This window comes from Nymphalis io, chromosome 16 (assembly GCF_905147045.1).
Source record: "Nymphalis io chromosome 16, ilAglIoxx1.1, whole genome shotgun sequence".
NCBI classification, from domain to species: domain Eukaryota; kingdom Metazoa; phylum Arthropoda; class Insecta; order Lepidoptera; family Nymphalidae; genus Nymphalis; species Nymphalis io.
The window spans coordinates 1,645,621-1,663,747 of NC_065903.1; the positions used below are offsets into that span (position 1 = coordinate 1,645,621).

General features: G+C 34.5%; 1 protein-coding gene across 6 annotated transcripts in view; it reads right to left on the reverse strand.

Annotated features, from left to right (window-relative positions):
* Positions 1-18,127, reverse strand: part of LOC126774458 (TBC1 domain family member 12-like) — a 284,024-nt gene that overhangs the window by 234,201 nt on the left and 31,696 nt on the right. For 5 of the 6 annotated variants that reach the window (XR_007669812.1, XR_007669811.1, XR_007669813.1 and 2 more), the window contains exons 2-6: positions 16,421-16,675; positions 5,279-5,485; positions 2,740-3,355; positions 1,552-1,680; positions 700-892 (exon numbers count right to left, since the gene is read on the reverse strand). Coding sequence is in view for 3 of the 6 variants with exons in the window: in XM_050496011.1 (XP_050351968.1) it covers positions 700-892; positions 1,552-1,680; positions 2,740-3,355; positions 5,279-5,485; positions 16,421-16,675 (1,400 nt within the window). In the remaining 3 variants the exon portion in view is untranslated. The remainder of the gene's footprint in view (positions 1-699; positions 893-1,551; positions 1,681-2,739; positions 3,356-5,278; positions 5,486-16,420; positions 16,676-18,127) is intronic. The other variant, XM_050496012.1, reaches the window with a different exon arrangement.

Sequence of the window (18,127 nt, forward strand, 5' to 3'; positions counted from 1 at the left end):
GTCATTATTTTTTTATTACCGCTCAATGTAATATTATAACGCCTCATTAAAGGTAACACTATTATTACTAAAACGTCTACGTACTTATTTATAAAAACAACTATAATTACGCATTAATCTATTTCATAGGTACGCGAGGCACACAAAATATACTTAAGAAAAAATGTTGACTGTCAGAGAATGCCTAGATGGCGTTTTGTAACACACGATTGTTTGGGAACAAATAAATAAAAATATTAATTTTTTTCTAGTTTCTAGCTAACAATCATGAAATGCAATCATTCATACGCCGCGTTCTTGGCCGTGCCGTTGGCATAAACGGGGTCAGTACAACATTTGCATTTGTTACCGTTTCAAGGTAATCGTTGAAATGGCGTGTTATATAATTGTTTAAATAAATTAAATCAATCTGAAGATCCAATAATGGATACGAGCCTGTGGGTAGATACAACGGCTACTGAGAATGATGATTATTTTTTGCTATCGCGTGTAAGATACATAGCATATTTGAACTAGATTAGCAGCAATTTATATTTTTAATATTAATCACTTGTAGGTTTCTCAATGCTACATTGAATCGTCATCGCAAGGTTGTCACTGGCAGTTTGGAACGACAGAAAAGCAAATGCGCCACCAAATTTGAAGTGGGAGACCTTTAGCTAGCAAGCTGTATGAAGGGTCACCCAGTCACGCACGTACCGAGCGCGGCGTTGAACAGGAAGGAGTCTCCGTCGCGCAGGAACACGTCCCACACGCGGCAGGCGGCGTCCAGCGGCATGGCCTTGGCGAAGGCGGTGTACAGCCACTCCAGCAGGTACAGCTCGGGCGCCACGGCCTCCGCCAGCGCCGGCAGGTGGCGCCGCAGCAGCCGCGCGTACGCCTTCCACAGGCGCTGCCGGCCGACTCGCGTTAGCGTCTTGGACGACATCACTACTTATTGCTCCCCTTTTCAGGGTGTGCGTCAAATGACTTCGTTTGATGCAACGTAGCAACGTTTTTTTTTTTTAATTTATCCCTTTGTATAGCGTATAGTAAAGTTTAGGATATATACTAATGCCTATATATTGTGAAAACACGAATTCTAAAAAAATCGCAAACGTACCCATTTATTTAAAATAAAGACCTGTTTTCAACTAATAGTTTATATAAACCAATGAAAAAATGTATATAAACTAAATTTAATAGAATAGAGGTACTGTATGATTATAAATTAAACCCGATCAAAAACCAATAGATTACCGCCCCGGGTTTTGTAATGAGAACTAGTGTCGCTTGCGCATAATATAAATTCTATTGTATGTATGGGATATGACCGCAATAAAAATATAAAGACAAAATTAGAGATAAGGAAGTGATAGTTAATTAAAATAATAAACTGATACGAATAATTATAATGTCATCTGTAAATATTCAAGGTACTAGCTTGTATGGTGCGAGATAGCTAATGTGCGACAGTGAGGCAGGTGAAAAATTTCAATTGGCGCCGAAGTAAAATAGACTCTTAATCATATAAATTAATTTAATATGTTATTCATTTGTTTTAATATTTACCTGCATAGTGTCACCATCTCTGGTAAAAGCGGCTCGTAAAACTGGTCCATCGAGAAGATTTGCGAAACAGACGAATGCTTGAGGGGCTTCCATGTTCAGTATGAGCACTGCAGCTATGAATGACATACCCTGAAAAACGAATAAGTCAATTTAGACCAACAGACAAACAATTAAAACTTTAAGTATATAATCGTTTTGTTAACCAACTCGGAAATGGTTCAACTATTTGGGACACATGGTCCATCATATGCTTTTTTTTCATATGCACTTTTTTTATTGTAATATATGTTTTTTGGTATCTTATTTTGTCCTTAATAAATAGCCTTGTTCTTATTTTTATCTTATCTCCAAATAAGTCCATATATACACTTACTCTTTGTCCTAATTTTCCTAAGAATTTCATGTCAGTTTATCTTTTTTTTTATAGAATAGGAAGGCGGACGGGCATATGGGCCACCTGATGGTAAGTGGTCACCAACGCCCATAGACATTAGCACGTAAGAAATGTTAACCATCACTTACATCACCAATACGCCACCAACCTTAGGAACTAAGATGTTATGTCCCTTATACCTGTAATTACACTGGCTCACTCACCCTTCAAACCGGTACACAACAATACCAAGTTCTGCTGTTTTGCGGTAGAATATCTGATGAGTGGGTGGTACCTACCCAGACGAGCTTGCGCAAATCTCTACCACCAGTAGATCTCAAGATTGAATAGGCATATACCATGTTGTATAAAGAAAAAATATATATTATTATTAATTTAAAAAAATAAAAATCTCGGCATTCAAAATACGTATACATCACTTTAAAAAATAAAAAATTGAAACGTGTGTGTTTAAATAGTAATAGAAATTTATCGCTACGTCTAAATGTCGACTTAGCCAAATTAAATAAGACGAATTGATCAGCGTGTCATGAAAGTCATCAATTATTATTAATTAACTTTACGTCAAACTAAATGGGCTGGTATCGGCTAATTTAAATTCGAAATTAATGGATTTTATTTTTTAAAACAAGAACTATCGCGACAGATTTGGAGATTAAAACAAAATATTATTTTTAACCTTCTGTGGAATGGCTAGATCAGGCAAATATAAGAATTTTTGCCAAGTAATTAGAAGCAGCTAGGAGTTTTCGCCAGTATTACTAAAGGATATCAAAATGAGAACGAATGTTTACCTGAATGTAACCAATATCTGGTCTATAACAGACATACGCCGCCAACAGTTCGTGTAGCACATCAAAATAGGGTCCACCAGGTTGAAATATACACAAATGTGGAAACGTCCGCGCTATGTCCAACTGAATCAGCTCCATCGAACATTCGTCACTATAATCTAGTAAATTAGGATTAGATTTCGAACAACACTTTTTCGGTCCAGGATCGACGTTAATTGTTTTCAAATTTTGCTCACTAAAGTTCCTCGGTAAACCCAATCTTGGTTTTTCCGTTATATCCTCAATCCTGTCGTCCATTTTGGACAACTTTTCCGTTATTTTCGATGATCTCTCTTCAGATTTAGAAAATTCTCCACTGGATAACCTGTCTTCGATATTTTGTTCGTCTTTGTTAGGTTCATCTTTCTTACAGTCGCAGGAGTTTTTCGAGTGAACTTTTAACCGTTTCCTTCTTAGCTGTGCTTCGTGAAGTTTCTGTTTCGCTTTGGCGACGTAATCCTCGTACATTTCGTGTGTTATTTTCAATTTATTTTCTATAGCGAGTTGCCAGACTCTGCCCCTTATCGCCGGTGGAAGACCGCTCCACCAAAGGTCCAAAGTACGTTTTGCGTTTTTCCTGCAAGAAAGGAATTATATAAATTAATTTGATTACATACTAGAATATTCGATCTAATAACTACCTATCATAACTAATTGTATACATATATTGTGTATAAAGTTGGCAACTTCATTATTAACAAGAAATAATACTAATTCTAGCTATTGGCATTTACCATTGGCATTACCCAAAATATTTAAAAATTTGATTAGAAACGTATTTTATCTTGGCCATGTTTGGAAAAAATATTTTCATTGCATTAAATACTTTGTTTTTATTGTCTGTATTTTTCAAAACGATATAAATTACATATGTAAGTAGTTTAAGATTACAATTAGTATACCAAGTTACCAATAAGTCTTATCAACAAAATCGATTGTTGTATTTGAGTATATCAATAATTACAATTAAATAACGGCTTAAAATTTACATAAATGTTTATTTAATGCACAAAACAAATTTACGCTTGAAAAAACGTGTGGCGTTAACTAGCAAGTTAAGATATTAAAGCGTATGATCAAAAGTAATATTTATCCGAACTGTAGTATTTTTTTCTCCCTCCTAAACGAAATCTGAAAGTGTGACAGAATGTAAATATTCTGACGTCACGTCATTTAATTTTTCGTTTCCTCCATCCGTTATCTACCACAGACCTCCTATCCATCATCCGCTAAAGTCATAATGGGAACGGGTTATATGTATATTGTAAAGTGAACAATGCTCGCGATTTACATGAAACCCATTGTTTTTGTTTATTTCTTTGCAATCACTATTGTTGTATTGAATTAAGCCCGCGTTATCTGTGCAGCTGTTTAATGAGAGTTTTGTCATATATTGTTTGAGTTTTAATAATTTTTCAATTTAATTATTATTGTAAATGCCTAAAGTGGTATTATAAAAGCCGAGATGGCCCAATGATAAGAACGCGTGAATCTTAACCGATGATCGTGTGTTCAAACCCGGCAAGCACCACTGAAGTTTTTCATGCGTTTAATTTGTGATTATAATTCAACTCGTGCTTTTCGGTAAAGGAAAATATCGTGAGGAAATCTAAATGAGTCTAATTTCACTGAAATTCTGCCACATGTGTATTCACACACCAAACCGCATTGGAGCAGCGTGGTGGAATAAGCCCCAAACCTTCTTCTCAAAAAGGGAGAAGAGGCCTTAGCCCAGCAGTGGGACATTTACTGGCTGTTACCGTATAGTAGTATTCACAATGTTCTAGTCGAAACCCTACTTAATTTTATACATTCCGATGGCTCTTATCACTTACTATGATATCGCAAACAGTCAATATCATACAAACATATACCATTAAACTTGAACTTCGGAGTAGAAGCTCAATTTAGAGATCTCCGATAGTAGTTATCGACATTCACTTAGTTTTTCAATCTTAATTTAGAAATGGGAAACATTATTTTATTAATGGATGTTACGTAATTATGTATCGATCGACTCTTGACCCTTGGGTACAAAGCGAACACGTGCAAGTTCGTTCGATGAAAATTATATAAGATACATACATAAGTGGCATTCATTAGATCCATAGGCCGCTCATCGGTAAATGTAACGAAAGGTTGACGCGTTTTATAACAATATCTTTTATCTCTTACCAAACCGTGAATATCTTAAACTTGCTATAGTTATAAATAGCTAGCTATAACAAAATTTAAATTAAACAAGGAATTACACAATTAATACCAATTCCATTTAAAAATTTCATAATCTTCATTATTTTTTATAAAATTATTGAATAAATACAAACATTTCTATATTCAAAGTAAAAACTTTAAGATATTTCAACGCCGCTCCATTTACCACACAGTATGCTCTGCGTATACTCTCAAAACTCATCGCTCACACATTCATCATCGTTCATTACGTTCATTTACCAATAAAACAAGTGCTAGTACAATAATGATTTCAATCAAGTCTTACATGTTATGCCAATCAGGTAGTATTGTTTGCGTCCATTCTCGCGCGTGCCTTGCGAGCCTCTCCTCCATTCGTATTGATTCTTGCAATCTCGCATGCCTCGCTGCTGCCTCTCTTTCCACTCTCCTTCTCGCTGCCTCGACCATTCGAGCGTGTTCCGCCTTGTGTCGCAGCGCCTCTTCTGTGCATTTTGCTGGTAGGTTTGAAGGTCTGAAATTGGTAATTTCGTTCAAATCACAAATATTACCTAGATACGATTTTTTTTATAATATAGGTAGGTAGACGGGTAGATACCTCCTATCAGCAGGTAACCCCTACTGGTAAGAAGAAGTTGTTAAGAGGTCACCACCACCCATAGACATCCGTAAGAAATAATAACTCCTTACATGCAATACGCCACCAGCCTTGGGAACTAAGATGTTATGTCCCTTGTGCCTATAGTTACACTGAGTCACTCACCTTTCTAACCGGATCACAACAATACTAATGCTGTTTGGCGGTAGAACGGTAGAATACGTGATGAGTGGGTGATGCCTACCCGGACGGGCTTGCACGAAGCCATACCTCCAAGTTAAGATTAAAATTTCTTTCTAACTTGTAAAAATCTGCTCAATAATACTATTAAACATGTGATAAATGCCGGTCATTGCAAACTAGTGTCACAATCTAAAACGATTTCATCGGAATCATGATATCATAATAACCAAATATAAACGCGGACCTAATAAAAATCGTTTGCTCAACTTTATAGCCAACTTGTTTTTGATCGAGCCGCTTCGTAATCGGTATCATAATTAGCAAATACGATGTTACTACTTAGCAGCTGTTAATGAACACATTTATAGACCGATTTGAAAATTAACGAACTAAATTGATTCGTTCTGTTAAATCCCTAATCGTTATATACATATTGCTATCACACACTACTATCGATTGAAATCAATTATAAATAGACATCAGCAATATATGCGTAAAAGGCGCAGTGGTAAGAACGTGTGAATCTTAACCGATGATCGTGGGTCCAAACCGGGCAAGCACCTGAATTTTCATGTGCTTAATTTGTGATTATAATTCATCTCGTGCTTGACGGTGAAAAAAAACATCATGAGGAAACCTGCATGTGTCTAATTTCACTGAAATTCAGCCACATGTGTATTCTACCAACCCGCATTGGAGCAGCGTGGTGGAATAAGCTCCAAACCTTCTCCTCAAAAGGGAGAGGAGGCCTTAGCCCAGCTGTGGGACATTCACAGACTGTTACTTGTAATATATGCGTATTTAATCGATACACTTTTACCAATAAATCACTCGTTCACGTAATTAATCAAATTGCTAATCAGCTGCGGACCTAATTTCTGCCCGCCGGTCTAAACTAGCAACAAGACTAATTCCTGAACTGATACTATTCAATATATTTCAGATGGTAATTTACTAGTTATTTTTTTAATTTATAATAGGTAGGCAGATTGGCAAATGTGACTGAGATGTTATATCCCTTGCATTGCCTGTACACTGGCTCACTCATCCTCTCACTCAAACCTATATTTTCTATTTGGCTTGCACAAAGCCCTACCACCAAGTGAACTGATTTATTGATTCAGAATTTCAGTAAGCATTTTTGATATTATATTTTTCAATACAAATTAACTTGAATTTCGAATACGAATATATTCCATAATCAGTTATAATTAAGCTTGATTTTTTGACGTCGACTTCATAATATTAGTGTAATATTACACTGATCTGAAAGCAATACCCTTTTAAAACAAAACGAGTCCGTTCTCCCCTTTAATAAGACAACATAAATCCAATAACACAAAAGGAAAACAACAGCTAGTAAGTGCACACAAGCACACCATCGTAATTGTAGAAAATACCCGGCTAACTGCCGATTGCAACGTTCTCTCCGTTCGTGACTTGCCATGCACACGAAGTACTTATATATGTAAATTGGATTTTAACTCGTGTTCTCATAGATATAGAGATCGTAATGGAATAATTTAGTATCAAAGGGTGGCCGTAATCATTCCACGCTCGATGATGTATACACACCGACTCAACTATATACAGGCACCAGATTTTCTTAAAGATTTACGGTTGACGCTTGTATGTATTGCGTTGATTGTGAATGAGACTAGCAAGTCGAAAATATTTTTAATAATAAGACGTTTACGCCTGGGATAAAGTCAACGAGATTCTTAAATAAATAAGGTATCTCCACAAAGACAGAAACGTAGTTCTTTTTAAAAAGTAAGACACCTTGGAACGAATATTAATTATTCCGATTGTCTTAGTTCTCTTAGACTACTTTGATAGGTAATTTTTAAAAGATCTTTTAATTCAGCGTAATATTTTAAAAAAATACATTGACCTTTCTACGGCAATACGGTTTTCAATGTTTTGATATATTTTATAGGATGCTTCAGTAAATATAAACAAAGTTCCAACGCGGCGTTAGTCTGCCTGTTTGACTATAAACCCAAAAACGGATTTTCATACGGTATTCACCAATAGGGGGAGTGATTCATTAGGAAAGTGTTGTTGCATGCATTTTGTGTAAATTGACTGAAATATCACGATGATTAATTATTATTGAAGATGCCGGAAAAAATAATGCCGAGTAGGATGCTTTACTCGTGTGCGCCGCGTGAACCACTACTGTTATATGTAATAAAATTAAAATACAAGCGTTATATGATGATACTTCTTATTCTACCCGTGCGAAGCCGGGACAGATAGCTAGTATTTTATAAAGTAAAATTAATTTCTTTCATGGCAAATCATATAAACAAAGTTAAAACATTATAAAAAAATTGATTAACTTACTCTTACTTGTCTCCGAATCTAGTGGCTCTTAATGGACTTTTATAAAAATGTCTTAGATGAATGAAAATATTTTTCACTCAAATAAAATCAGCGCATCTGTTTGTTGTATGTTATAAATTAAAGTGGCACGTTGTATCGACTAAATTATTGGTTGAACGCCAATTTTCCTTCACAAAATAAGGTCAATGACAGATACCATAATTGCCTGAAATAGCTCGGATAAAATTATACCAATATTTAAGTGAAGTTGTTTATGTAAATAACATTCAATGCCATTATCATTAAACTTCGCCTCTAAGCTCGAAAATGTCCGAACTAAAATAAAAAACAGACGTCAAAAAGTGAAACGATCAGATGTTTTCTTTTGATAAACTGGTGAAACGTAGAAAACACACCATGAAAACTACTCGAGTAAAGTGAAAAAAGATTATAGGGCATTTATCTTCAGTTCGTAGACATATTATATAGCATAAAAGTACTATTTCGCTTCAATTATAATATAACCAACAAAGTAGTTTAAATTTTTTTAATTAATTGTAATAATATTACAACGCTTTACCAATTTAATATTAACTTACAAACGGTGTAAGTAATGCGAACGCCCGGCGCAGCAGCGTAAGCTAATAAATTATTGCAAGCAAAATTAAAGCTGCAGTGATGAGCTAAACCATGAATTAAAATGTTTCAGTTTATTTATAGTCATACATATTCTTTTATCCTGGTATGTGTTTTCCGTGAATTCCAATTTATTTATTACATCCAATATGGATATATAAGCATATTTTTGTAATATGTTATTATTACTAATATGTGTTTGACTTTAAAAAAGAAAACAAAACCTATTTTCCTTCCGATTTATTTGTTTTTATACGGAAGTTACAATCGTTACGTTACCCTCAAAACAAGATTTAAAAAACATTTTTCAGATGTTTTGTCTGTATATATAAGAATTCGTATCACTGTGTATAAAAAATTCTTACTAATGTGAAAGTAAGTTTGTTTGTTTGTTTGTCATCATTATTATGAAATTTTACACATTGTTAGAGAAGGGTAGAGAAAAGGACATAAGAAACCTAAAACCTCCCCTCGTCTCACACTTTGGTGGAAATTAGTATATTATAAAAGATATTATTGAGAAGATTATAAAATAATTTTACACAACATTTTCAGTATTTTTTTTTTATAGAATAGGAAGGTGGACGAGCATATGGGCCACCTGATGGTAAGTGATCACCAAACGCCCTTAGACATTGGCATTGTAAGAAATGTCAACCATCGCTTATAGCCAATGCGCCACCGAACTTGGGAACTAAGATTTTATGTACCTTGTGCCTATAATTACACTGGCTCACTCACCCTTCAAACCGGAACACAACAATATCAAGTATTGCTGTTTTGCTGTAGAATATCTGATGAGTGGGTGGTACCTACCCAGACGAGCTTGCACAAAGCCCTACCACCAGTAAGTATATTCATGTCATCGTAAAAAAAAAATTAAAAACACAAGAAAATATTTCCTTAAGTCTTTTATTTATCTAAATAAATAGGCGGAGACATAACAGTCTAGTACAATTTTCTCCTCTGCTATTCGACCGAATATATTTTAATATTTTTTCATTTAATGTTTCTTATAAATAAAGAAGTTTTGGAAATAAGAATAAACATAAAATTAATAATATATGTTTTCTACAAATTTTGAATAATGATTATGGTTAGTGAGAATATCGGACTTTTTTTTTTTTTTTTATATCGCCGGGAGGGCAAATGACTCTACTCCACCTGATGGTAAGTGGTAGTAGAGTCCAAACGCGACGACGGCCAGTACAGACGGGAAAAACGTTCTGCACTAGCCGCCTTCGCCTTGCCGGCCCGCAAGATGCCTCTTCACGCCTCGTTTGAAGGAACCCGGGTTGTAAGAGGAGGGGAATACGTGAGCTGGTAAGGAATTCCATTTTTTGGAAGTGCGACAAAGAAAGGAGTTGCCAAATTTCTTTGTTCGCGATGGAATTGATGTCGCAGTTAGGCGGTGACATCGAGAACCAGCCCGCGTGGACTTAAGAAGGAAGGGGGAAGCAGGAATTAGAGAGAATAATTCCTCAGAGCACTCGCCGTGATACAGTCGATAGAAAGCGCTCAGACCTTGAGCGAACACTAGTATACATAGACGTATTAAATAAAGTAGAACATAATGTGTAAGAAATACTGTAAATCAATGAACAAAGTCAACGAACGATATCGCATGTAAGCTCATTAACTCGTTAAAAATAAATATACACAATCTTTCATAACCAATAATAGTTTCCAACGCTCCACTACATGTTACAAAGTATGACGGGCACAAAGGCAAGGTAGTAATTTGTACAATAGCGTCTGGAACGGAAACGGCGGGAGATGTCGGCCCGCAATTTGTGGAACTAGTCATTTATAGACCCCGATCTACTTCTCGTACTAAATAAATTGGTCTGGTACTTATGATGTCATCTGTATTATAAGACGCTCACGGAGCGTTGCTCTGCGTAAAACATAGCCGTGCAACAGATTTATGGGGGACATTATTAACGAATTTATTAGAGGTCACAATTCGCACTGGAAGCACACTTTTGATAATAATTGCTAAAGAAATAAAATGCGACATCCTCTTTACTTAAGGACTCTTACATCACATGTCCAATATGGTTTGGATACATATATGTAAGTATATAATTAAATGCAGCATTATTATGCTGGCAGGCACAATTACTTTATAAACATGAAAAGCTAATTGGATAGTTGCCACGCCAAACACAAGCTACATAGCAAGAGCTTTACCAAGGCTGGCACTTACAGGTAATTGAGCACACGAGCGCGATATCCCAAAGGTACGCATTCAAATTCTGTCGCAATATGATATGAGTTTCAAAGTAATTTGCTTTTCCCCGATCACGGAATAAAAGTAATAATAATAAAACTAAAAGCTCGACGACTTGTAATATAAATATAATTTATTAGATTTATAAAAGTCGAGATGGCCCAGTGGTAAGACCGCGTGAATCTTAACCGATGAACGTGGGTTCAAACCCGCAAGCACCTCTGAATTTTCATGTGCTTAATTTCTGTTTATAATTCATCTCGTGCTTTTCGGTGAAGGAAAACATCGTGACGAAACCTGCATGTGTCTAATTTCATCGAAACTCTGCCACATGTGTATTCCACCAACCCGCATTGGAGCAGCGTGGTGGAATAAGCTCCAAACCTTCTCCTCAAATAGGGAGAGGAGGCCTTAGCCCAGCAGTGGGACATTTTACAGGCTGTTACTTTACTTTACTTTTTTTTATAAAAATATCTTATCTCGGTAATATAAGTCAAGAAGAAAAGAGGGTAAGTGACTCGTATCGTTTTCTTTATAAGAATTTTCTTTATAGGTTCTTTACCTACTAGTAGTTTTGAATCGTCTATGCATTGAAAATACATTAACTAAAGACAGCATGCAAACGGGGCGGAACAAACTGAAAAACAGCTCAATAGTGAGATATTTTTTGTCTGTTTTACTTTATTGATATGTACAATATCAGTCGCTGTAATTAAAATACGAATTTGTTTATTTATTTGTAAAGTAATTCGATTATCTAGATATAATAATCGAAAATTATTAATCGAATTCAATATTATTAAAATCTTAATATTCGTTACTTCAATATCATTGATGTCCATTAGCCGAGATGGCCCAGTGGTAAGAACGCGTGAATCTTAACCGATGATCGTGGGTTCAAGCCCGGGCAAGCACCGTTGAATTTTCACGTGCTTAATTTGTGATTATAATTCATTTTCGTGCTCTACGATGAAGGAAAACATCGTGAGGAAACCTGCATGTGTCTAATTTCACTGAAATTCTGCCACCAGTGTATTCCACTAACCCGCATTGGAGCAGTGTGGTGGAATAAGCTCCAAACCTTCTCCTCAAAAAGAGGAGGGAAGCCTTTAGCCCAGGAGTGGGACATTCACAGGCTGTTACGGATGTCCAATATATTTTAATGTATTAAAAGGATTATTAAGTTCTAATAAATATAAGAATCGATATGTATGTATATCATCCCTTAACATTGCGACGCAATGAGAAAATGGGACGAGTGATTATTGTTTATTATCACTTATCCCATTTTATTTTTGTGTGTGTCGTGTCTGTAAATAGACAACTAGAAGTCTTGCTTCATATAATTTATATACATAAATTACTAATAGAATCTACACGTACATATATACATAAATACTTTATTGTTTCACAACCACCAAAAAATTGTGCAAAATTTCAGCGCGATCTGGATAAAACTGGTTTAAAATTCAGTTCAAGATTTCACCCACAATAATAACTTATAAACAAGTAAAGTAAAATAAAAGCCTGTAAAACTTTTTTATTACACAATGTATGTCACTTTCATTTTAAATCCGCTTTAGATAAATACACCTTAATTAATGATTCCAGTCCAGTAATAAAGAAGTAATTATTAATTTCTTTAAATTAAAAAATGAAAAAATCAATTTTGAAGGATGAACGAATATTCATATTAGTTGAAACAATAATTAGGTTTCGGTTTTTTTGTTAACTTTAAATTGAATTAAACGAAGTCGTATTCAGCAAACAGCACGCAATACAGATCCAGGCTAAGGATTTTCTTGCACTGTTATTGGAATCGCGTTAACAATTACCTTATTCAATTAGCAGCTATGCATGAAAAAATTCAGATGTTTTTTATAAGCAACCCACTTATAAATAATATATTAAATTATTATTTCAGGATGCTAGTGGGGATTTCCCATGTCGACTGTTTTTTCACAGAAAAAGATGAGCATCCTTGGTTCGAAGATTGTAGGTTAGCCTCAACAAAATGAATACCGTGATCTATTTTTGTTATTACAAAGCATCCGATTTTAATAATCGACATGTCTTCGTTACTTTAATATATATTTCTTTAAACTGAACTCAACGCTGGCGAAGCCGCGAGTTTTGCTAGTAATAAAATAAAAAGAATAAAATAAATACATGATAAATATGTATATCTTATACAATGTATGTATAATGTAATATCAAGAACCGGTATAAAACAAAGATGAACCAAGCCAATCTGAACTATTTTAATAGTAAATAAGCAATAAAACTTGACGATAAGCCAGCATAACGACAACCATTAGACAACCACAGACCTCAAAAGAAAAATACTCGACTCTAATTAAGAGTGACATCAAAATAGTGGTTACTGCACGTTTATTGGGACACGAATTTTCGGTCAGACGTGTCGACGTTCCAATTAACCAGTGGCGTTACTATGAAGGATGATCGACCCTTGAAAACTAAGAATCAGACCTATCACATAGAGGCCTAAAGTTTTTTTTTTTTTTCAATAACGATACAAAATGGCAAAAGGGTTAATAAAAATAGCTTTGTATCCTCAAATGGGGAGTAATTCCACAATTATAAATTCTTCAGTTCCCTACTGTTCAGAGGCCTCTCTCGAGGTGCGCCAAATGATAGATTTCCTGTCTTACATTTTCCGCATCCCGTCGCCGCAACCCAACCGACAAATACTATACTATCAAATATTTAAAGAGAATATTTAATAATCCTTGATTTTTATGTATAAGCCGGAACAGTAGCGTGCGCAACATTTATACCAATGTCGGTCAGTCACACCCATCGTGACCTCATGACGGCCTGAAACACAACGCGACTCCGATGGGGGCTATTGAACTACCCACGTCTTGATGTTGAACTGTTGAATTATTAATATGTATACTTATTTAGATATTATCAAACTTCAAGCTAGAAACCATTCAAATATATACTATACCTACCTACCTACGTACCTACCTAAATACCTACGTTAGTAGCGAAGATGGTCTAGTGGTTAGAATCCGTGAATATTTATTGAAACTTCCAAACTAGGGCAGGCACCATCGAATTCACTTTGCCTTTATAATTCATCTCATGTTGGGTTGTAAAGGAAAAAATCATGAAGAAACTTGCATGTGACACGTCAGATGAAATTCTGCTACATGTTTATCCATCAACAGTCATTGGAGAAGCTTAGAGTAATTATCGCCAAACTTTACGAAACGAGAGGAAGCTTTGAGACGAACGGGACGGGTTACTTACTCATCGACGTTAGCGAAAATAAGAAACAAGAGAGTTACGACATTATAAATATAATGAAGATAATTCAGTGCATTAAGTTATTGTATTTTATATTGGCAATGCAGGATCCAATTTTAAGGTTAAAGGAAATTGAGTTACAATATGATCAGAAAAAGTAGAGCAACGGACAGTTTAACAGCAATTGAGCAAAAATAGTTATTGCAAAAAAATTTAACGAGTATAAAATCTAATAATATTTTTTAATCAATATCATTTAGATAACGACTACAAAAATAACAAAACATAAAAAAAATTGTAATGAATAATGATACTTATGCAATAAGTAATAAAAACCATTATAGATAAAACATGATCTACTCTAAAAGCATAAGATGAGAATATTATACGAAAATCTATATTAGTTGGCGCTCAGATTAAATAACTTTGATAAAAGGATATAGAAGTAACTAAAACATAAGTAAAACATTTTCCTGCAGTAAATTCACGATATTACATAGCACTATCGTACAATTAGGCACTTTTCATATGCAGTAACATTGGATAAAAACAACGATTTCTTCAAGTCATTACTTCCTACACTCAGCTCTCATTAAAGTAATTACATTTATGAGAACTTTCTAGTTGAATACAATGTATGCAGTTCGTTAAGAGAAAATTGCGGATTTAATTTTTTTTAAATGGAATGGGTAGGCCGACGCGCAAATAAGCCAACTATTGGTAAGTGGTCAGCAATATTTATAGCCATTGGCGCTATAAGTGATATTAACTATTCCTTACATTGTCAATGCCTCACCAACCTGTGGAACTAAGATGTTATGTCCCTTGTGCCTCTCAAACTGCCTGCCTTCTCAAAGCGGAATACAGCAATACCAAGTATTACTGTTTAGCGGTAGAACATCTAATGAGTTGGTCCCACTCAGACGAACTTGCACACAGCCAGTATAAAATGATATCAACATTTGGAATATAAGCAAATAATTCACTAATACTACATAACAAGATTGTGTTCACGTAGTAAATGTCTAGGAAGGCAGACTAGCAAATGGGCTAAATTGTTCACCTTCACCCATAGACGCTGGAATTGCTAGAGGCAAACACTACATCCTCAATGCGCTGAACTGCCTTAGCATGTGGCAAGCTCGATCACTCTTCAAACCGGAACACAGCAATAAATAGAATAGATGTTTGGGGATAGAATACAAAATAAGTGAATAACACTCGACTTGTATCTGCAACCAGGTAATTATGATACCAAAGAAACTTAACCTCTTTGTATTTTTAAGGTAAAAGTATCAGCGTTCATCCAACTATGTATCTCTATTAACACGTTCATCCGTCCGTATCACAATGTTGTCAGTGGTTGCTGCCATCGATTTTAAATTTAACATGGTTGTAAAACTTGTTTGACCGTATCTACATAGTTGGCAACCTCTCATCCAACAAACCGAAACAAGCTAAAATTGTCGTTTATCAATTTTTGGCAAAAATATCCGACGAACTGGTTCGGCTTATCAAATACCAAAACAAATAGGAATCAATTCTTTAATATCGTTAATATTGTATTTCTTCACATATTTATCATAAATATGTGAAATAAATACTATCAATCTTATTTACTAAAACGATAAAAATATAGTTAGGCGAATGGAATTATATTCTTTCGTGGTAACAAATTTAATTCTGATTCGTAATCAAAATTTATATGAACTATCGGAACAATACCTTTAAACGATTTTGTCTTAGATTAAATAACGAAACGAAACGGTATATTAACATAATATATTAAACGCTTACTTCAGTCTTATGTAATTTGAAAATTAACAACATTTATTCGATGAACCTATGCATTTATCGCTAAAAGTATCACAGGAATTGATAAAAACGTTGAGACAAAGTCATTTAGCATTGGTCGAGCGTCAGTATTAAAAAGAGCCACGAACAGATGGTTCGCGTATATACTAAGGATGTTTTATTCTTTCATCCATCTTTTCAGAATACACAACTACGACGATTCTTTGATATTAGTCTCATGATGTTTGTCATTTCCAACCGACTTTGGTTTTATTTTTATGAAATTACTTATAAACTTTGTACTAAAATAATTCAGTATACATTTGTAAGATAAATAATTAATAAGTAATACTTCAAACTTCCTATGATTTAATTATAATATGGTTAAATTATTTGCTTACCGGTCATGCTGAATGAGTGCTATTGAACTGGCGACGAGATCATCGAACTGCTTCTCGCTGGCCGAACTTCCTTGTCTTTTATGATGATGTGGTGTGTTTGCAGCTGACGATGCAGGAGTGAGTGAGTTCTGCACCTCAGTGGTCAAACTCTTAGCTATATTTCCATTCGATTTACTGCCGAATAGTCGCCATGTGGAGGTTGCGTTTGATTCTTGAGTTTTGGATGACGAGTTACTTTTCCATGGGAATACACCTCTGTAACAAACAAAAAAAACACTTTAAATATTTATTTACTATAAATAAAGTATACCTACTGATTTTACAGTTCTTTTTCAAAATTTTCATGTATCATGTGTTAATCGCTGATACATAACTATATTATAATACACTTGACGAGCCGGTTGACGTGGTCGGTAGATACTTGCCTTTTCACGCCGAAGGTTGTGGGTTCGATTCCCACCCAGGACAGACATTTGTGTGCATGAACATGTCTGTTTGTCCTGAGTCTGGGTGAATTATCTATATATAAGTATGTATTTACAAAAGAAAAATAGTATATGTAGTATATCAGTTGTCTGGTTTCCATAGTACGAGCTTTGTATAAGCTTAATTTGGGATCAGATGGCCGTGTGTGAAGAATGTCCCAGGATATTATTATTATATATTATTATAATATACCGATTACTATATGCATAATAAACAAAAAAATCAGTAAATGAGCTAATATGGAAATATTATATTATGTCATAAATACCTATCAATTTTCATGATCGAGAGCTGTGCGAATGCAGACGTGTCCGGAATGTCATTGTGTGATAATTTGTTCTCGTTGAGAGCGTGGGCAGTGAATTAGTGATAAATAACTTCCTAGCTTATTTAATTTTACTGCATAATAAATTTAAATACAGATAAAAAATAATTTATTCTTAATATCACACGTCAAATGATTTTTTGTCATTGTAAACAGTTACAGATAAAAAAAGCTAGAATTAAATCGTTTTTCCGTCATATAATACAATTTAAGTTAATCATCAAATCCGTTTAATTATCTATATTTTAATAAATTATATACATGCATAACATACGTAGCGAGTGAAAGCTTGATTATTCAACGTAATATGTAGAAGTCGTTCTTAGCAATTATAATTACAAATATAACTTACATAAAATCGAGAAAATATTCTTACTTAACATTAATATATACTTCGGATTCCGCCATGTTTTTATTAAAGTGAATAAACATTTAAATAGAAGTCTCTTTTTTAATATATATTTTCTTCCTGAGTTATTAACCTTCCTGAGTTATAGGTAACAGCCAAATGATACATATTAACGTAATATACTTTAAATTCATAATAGACATTTCTATACATATAGATTCGAGGCGGGAATCCAACCTGCAACTGCCGGAGCGGCAATTGCACCAACGGTCCAGACATAAAACATACATAAAAGTTATATTATTTTAGCTTTGGCATTAAACCGAATCATTTAAAATAGAAATTATCCACCAAAATATTTATCATTTTCGAAGACATTCATACACATATTAATTTTAATAGTATGTACTTTGATATAATTATACTAATAAAATATAATCAACATATATACAAACACTAATATAATACACGTACTGTGTTTATCTCGAGTTTAGTATGATGATGTGATGTGTTGGTCTGCATCCAAGTGGCAAAAATCCAGCACATT